Genomic DNA, 6,000 nt, shown 5'->3' on the forward strand with positions numbered 1-6,000 from the left:
GTACAGTGAGCACCGTCATGCACAAACAGAGAAAACACAGATCAGTGGTGAACCTTCCTTGGAGAGGCCTTGTCAAGGCTGGGCTGAAATCCACTTGAGATGATATAACATGACAATATTCCTCCACAGGGCTGCGAAGGCTCATTGTAAGTTATGAGAAATGTTTCACAGCAATTGTTGCCACCACGAGTTGCATAGCTGCTATGTTTGGAGAGCAATTGCTTGTTCACGTTAGTATGGACAGACTTTACCCTTAATAAAGAGAATCATAATTTGAACATGTCATGTTGTGTTTGGTCTGGTTGTCTTTAAATACATCAAATTGCTTCATGATCTTAATTCAACAGATTAAAAAGTGGAAAACAAGAAATTGTTAAAGGGGAAATTACTTTTTCACTGCACTGTATAACTATTATAGCCTATAATGTTATGGGGCCTAAATAGTCCTTTGCAATTACAATATAAGATTCAATGACACCAAATATATATTTTTTAAATATTTTGTGCACCCCTAATAATTAGAGCAAATCTTTAATCAATGGTGCAGTGGCTGTGCTTTCAGAGACGTTTGTGCTCTGTGAAAAAGAGTTTGTGAGAAGGCAACCAAATTTAGAAGCACTTCCAGTAAAGTGTGCTGTAGCTTCAAAGCAGAAAGATTTAAACCAAATAAGCTACAGTGGTACGTCATCCCTTCTGCAAGGAAAGTCCTGCTGGCTCCACTCCTAGATAACACGTGGTGCCTGACTTTCTCTGCTCTGTGAAGGTGTGCAAGGATGGATAAAAGACGATTCTCTCATAAAAAGGCATTTATTTATTCTAAAATTATCTTCTGTGTGCAGCTTTCTGTGTTTCAGTATCTGCAGCATCGACCGGCGACTGCAAGGGAATCTTTCCCTCACACAAAATATTGACAAACTTATTTGTGTGAGTCAGATTTAAGCACACAATACACCCAGGTCAATGTGTTTTGTCTCACATGTGTGAAAGCTGAGGTCCCTGCAGCCAGAAAATGACTGACAAAGCAATCTCTGAATGCAAGCACTGCCGGGGAGGTGGGGGGATGGGGGCGAAGATGCAAAGTCCTGGATTTCATTGCTTCATAAAATGCATAAGGTTTCTGAACACCTCTCTGGGTCATTTATAGTTTCCTCTGCGTTCCCTAATGGTTTTTCTTGCTGTGCGGGAGAATCATTTATAAAAGCAGCCTTGACAGTCTCTCCAGGGTACAGGATACAGCAGCGAGAGTGCCGCTATCTCCTGATTTGGATGCAGAGGCATGAGCGGAAACGTGAGATCAGCATTTCGTCCTCATTCGTTACTCGTATTCTCTTGTGGGAAAAGCAGTTTAACATGGACCCTCTGGTGGGGTCACTGTCTTTAGAGTGAGGAGTGCAAATTGAAGATTGCAAGTGAATGGACGTAAATTCTTTTTTTGGTATTCTGTTAGGACGCACTTTGTAATATCCAATATCAGTTTTCCTCCTACGTGTACAGGAAGTCGAAGCGATTGCTTTATGATAAGGTAATTTCTTCCATTTTAAGTCTAATCTTGCACTTAAGTAACCATGGTTACAGTATAGTTTCTAAGCTGCCACCAACTGAAATGACTGAAGACAGTAATGGCCATTGAAAAAAAAATTAGAATAGTTTTCCGGCATGCATGCCCGTGCACACAGTATGTTGTGCATAATGCAAATGTCTTCCAATCAGCTCAAATTTGGTGGAGGTCTTGTCTTGCCATGTGAAAAGCATCCTGTCATTTCAACATTGTGTCTCCCTCCCTGTGTTCTTCTCCCACAAGATGCCTGCGATTCACTGGAGTTAAAAATAGATATGCCCCCCTCACACGCACCCCTCCCCCAGTGCAGCTCGGGCCTAACTTTATTTTCGCAGGGGAAATGAAAAGCACATATACTGATCGGGCTGCAGGGACAGAAGGAAAAACAATAACCTTCAAGAGCCAATGAGAAGCCAGTTTCTGTACACAAACAAAGAAGGGGATTTGGAAGCCTGAATAAAAAAAAAAGCTATTTATCACATTTAAACTAATGTTGCTTATACTTTTTGAAGAATAAAATCCAAGATTTTTAAATTGTGTCTTTTTAAATTGTTTTTCTATAGCTGACAATTAAAAAATACATCCATGGTAAAAAAAAAAAAAAAAAAAAGGCAGTATACCCTCCTTCAATTTTATGGTTTTATACGTCAGAATATTTATATATTCAACCATTTAGAATATGCATCCCAATGAGTCTCATTTGTCTGTACACTTTAAAAAAAAAAACATTTTATTAAGCCTACATTTGTACTTGTTTTTTTTTAAGGTGTTTTATTGGTCTGATGCAATATTTAAATTTTACATCATTTTTTATTAGCTGTAAGTGGAAAATGAACCTCATTAACAGAAGATCCACCTATGTGTAATTAATCTAAATATGTTTCTTTTTTTAAGTTATTGAAATAAACAAGCTTTTCAATAATAGCCTTACCTGTTGAATGCGCTAGTAATGATATGGTGTGCTGTTTGAGCCTCTACATTTTGTTTTGTTTTGTAGAGGTAACCTTTGGAGTACAAATCTCTCAACAGATTCAACACATTAATTATTGAACAAAAATGAACCCAAAAGGTAAAAGCTGTGTGTGAAAAACTAAGTACTCTGTTGCTAATCCTATACAACTTAATAAGGTAAGCAGCAGGTAGGTACTGCTGGTTAATTATGCCTGATTAACTGAACGTCACGAAATGTTACCACCTCTATAAAAGCAAAAGTTTGGTCAATTTGCTGCTCCGGTGCATACAGGTGTAAGCTAACACAATGCCAATACAGAAAGACATCAGCAATGACCTAAAGCGATGCAACTGACCTTTGATTTAGAAAGCATTGTAAAAATCTGAAGTCCACCATTACACAGTGACATATTATTCGCCAGGGTTGAAGGTCCAGCACATCATCCCAAAGTACAAACCTCAGAGAAATTGAAAAACTTAATCTCAGATTCAACATGCCTCAGTTAGCATGTCTAATGTTACAGTCAATGTTTGGCAAAAAAAACAAACAAACTTAACAAGTAGGGCCTGTTTGGAAGTTACTGAGAGAAGTACAGTCTATGCCAACTGTCAGAGCATGGTGGTGGAGGGGTGATGGAAACAAAAGTGGATCAAAACTCCTCTATAAAAGTGTAAGAAAATAAGGCCTCAGCAACTCTAGGTACTTTGCAACTCCTATTTTTTTAAAGAACATAAGTGGTTTGTGGGTGTCCAATCTGAAAAGACTTATATCTTTGCTGACCAGATGATGGCGATAGCTTTAACGTGAACTACACGACTATGCAAAAGAAAATAATCTTCCTGGGTTGCGAATAGGTTGTGCTTTGTTTTAGTCAGTGTTAAATGTTTCCACTCAGTTATTAACTTCACTTAAGTTTGAAGTTTATGGAAAATGAACCAGTGCAAGAATCTAATTTTTGCTAAATATTGTTGTAAGTATTTACAGAAACTGAAAAAGTAAGAGAAGATGACTTCCTGGTTCTACAACCAATTGAAATTTGGGGTGTAAATAGTTTTGCACAACAGCTTTTCCATTCTGGCTTCATTGTTGTTGAATATTTAATGAGGGTGGTTTCCACAATCCGAATTTGATATAAATTGTTTTAGAAACATAAGTGTTCACACATAAGCCTTAGAATAGAAAGAGGGTATTTTTTCTTTAAATGGAGACTGTATGTGGTCCTCTCACTGGAAAGATAATTCAGTTTTGACACAGTCACATGAACATGGACTCTTCTCTTGAATAATTCATTGTCCCGATCTTACCTTCTGCACAAAGCGATATAATAATAATACTTTCTGTTTCTTATAAGGCCGAAAGCAATCTTCATATCTCATCTGTGCAAACTGAGAGTGAGGCGGGCAGATGATGGGATAGAAGAAGAGCCTTAAGGATAAATAGAGTAAATGAGCAAGAAGGCGACGTTGTGAGGAGATGGAGACGGATGCGGGCATGACACAGGCTGAAGTCAGAGTGCGACAGACATGCGGAGGAGGAGGAGGAGGAGGCAGAGGAGGAAGAAGACGGAGGTGGGGGAAGAGATGCTGGATGAGTCAAAACCCCTGAGCTCCGATGAACTCTCTGTGAAAGACACAGTGCTGAAAAGATGGCTGGCATGTGCCCTCTCTGCCAAGACATGCCTAAGACAATGACATAATTATCATCAAACAAGCAAGGACACGCTGCGAGAGCCCCCGACTCACGCTTGGCTTTTTAAAATTTTTTTATTCACTCACTTATTCATCATTTCCCTTTGCCACACCATTGCCACTCTCAGTATTACTTTGGGCTGACATCGAAGCCAAATGTGTATAGTTAGAGATCCTGCAAAACGACATAGTATTTCTACAATCCCACTGTCAGTTAATGCAAACAGTAATAATAAATAGATTTTGCATGCAGTACAGTCGTAAAACTCTCCCTAAATTAAAAAAAAAGTACTATTACTTTGACATTGATATTGCACACATGTATACGGGAACACTTTGGTGAGTAGCGCTGCTGCAAAACGGGGTCACAGAAGACGGTTTAACAGGCTACAGTAACAGAGAAGCATCAACTCCGTCGTAACGTGTGCGTACTGCGTGGGTTTTGATTCTGTTGAGCCACAGTGTCACTGCTGACGCTCCTTTTCCGCAAGTCTCCTTGTTTTATTCTGGAGGTAACGTGACTTGCCCTCTTCAAAACGTTTCTGCTCATCGTCTCCTTCGATCTGAGGACAAAAGCACAAGGACAAAAGACTTGCTTTAAGACGCGCATTCGTCACTTTCACATTAGTCTGCACAGGAATGCTTCCTCCGCTGTAACATTATGCAAAGGCGCGAAAGCTCTGATCTAATTTACCAGCCTGCGCTTGGCAATCACCATTCATCATCTCGGTGAGGTGGTCTTTCTGCATTCTGTATTGTACACGCGGAAAGTTTGCAGAGGACATTTGCCATCGACACATCTGAAAAGTGTTTAAAGGCGATTCTGTAAGGTTCTAGACTCTAGTGTCGTATTAAACAGCAATACGGTGGGAAAACAGTGTAATTTGGACGAGCTGAAAGATCACCAAACCTTTATGTTAATATTACAGTAAATGTAATTTACTATTTTGAGATTAACGCTATCTTCTTACAAAGCCCTCAGATGCTGTCTCTTGACCTGCTGTCCAACAACTTTAAACACACAGAGCTTCATTGTCTGTAATGAAACTAAATCCACTATATAAATGTTTTTAAAGAAAGTAAGACATGCTTTTCAAAATTTCACACAGATTTCACTAAAAACTTTCAGTAAAAAAAATTTGTTTTACTCTGCCCCCCTGGAATGAATTTTTGGTAGTATCAACTTTTGCTCTGCATGCTTTAGCCTTGACATATCTAGTAGATTTACACGCCGAAGGAGGAAAATTCCCCCTCTTTGAATTCTCCAAATTCGCACCAGCCGCTGACAGGATGCAGCTGGTGGAGGATGATTGAGAGAAAACAATGACGGTATATTTTTTCTTGACTGTATCTGCTGATGTGTGTTGCCCATAAGACCAGGTTTGCCCAGTGTCCATCTTCGCTTTAACCAGCTTCTCTGTCCTTGCCGAAGGAAAGCATTCCCACCTGATGATACAATAGCGATATTTTCATTGAAAATGATGTGTTGAAGGTGATGTGCAGTGCTAATTGTCCTCCAAACATAGTCTTTTGCACATCAGGCAAATTGTTCCTTTTTAGTCTCCTCTGTCAAGAAAACCTTCTTCCACATGTTTCCTGTATCCTTTCACGTGACTTAAACTGCAAACAGAACTTTTATGTTAAGATCAATTTCTTTTTGAGGACACACTCAGATTGCAAACGGAAAAGCAGATACCAGTCTGATGGGTGAGGTGCAAACCTGGCAGATTGGTAACAACTGTGCCACAAGACCAGTGGCGCAACTACACATTATTCAGGTGGATGCGAAAACATAGATCGGC

General features: G+C 39.5%; 1 protein-coding gene across 4 annotated transcripts in view; it reads right to left on the reverse strand.

Annotated features, from left to right (window-relative positions):
- Window positions 1-2,183: 2,183 nt before the first annotated feature.
- The window catches only part of acot7 (acyl-CoA thioesterase 7), a 57,995-nt gene continuing 54,178 nt past the window's right edge, over window positions 2,184-6,000 (reverse strand). For all 4 annotated transcript variants that reach the window (XM_008413513.2, XM_008413512.2, XM_017305581.1 and 1 more), the window contains one exon: window positions 2,184-4,761. In XM_008413513.2, coding sequence (XP_008411735.1) covers window positions 4,663-4,761 — 99 coding nt within the window. In that variant the 3' untranslated portion in view covers window positions 2,184-4,662. The remainder of the gene's footprint in view (window positions 4,762-6,000) is intronic.

Source organism: Poecilia reticulata, linkage group LG7, assembly GCF_000633615.1.
Source record: "Poecilia reticulata strain Guanapo linkage group LG7, Guppy_female_1.0+MT, whole genome shotgun sequence".
Taxonomy (NCBI): Eukaryota; Metazoa; Chordata; class Actinopteri; order Cyprinodontiformes; family Poeciliidae; genus Poecilia; species Poecilia reticulata.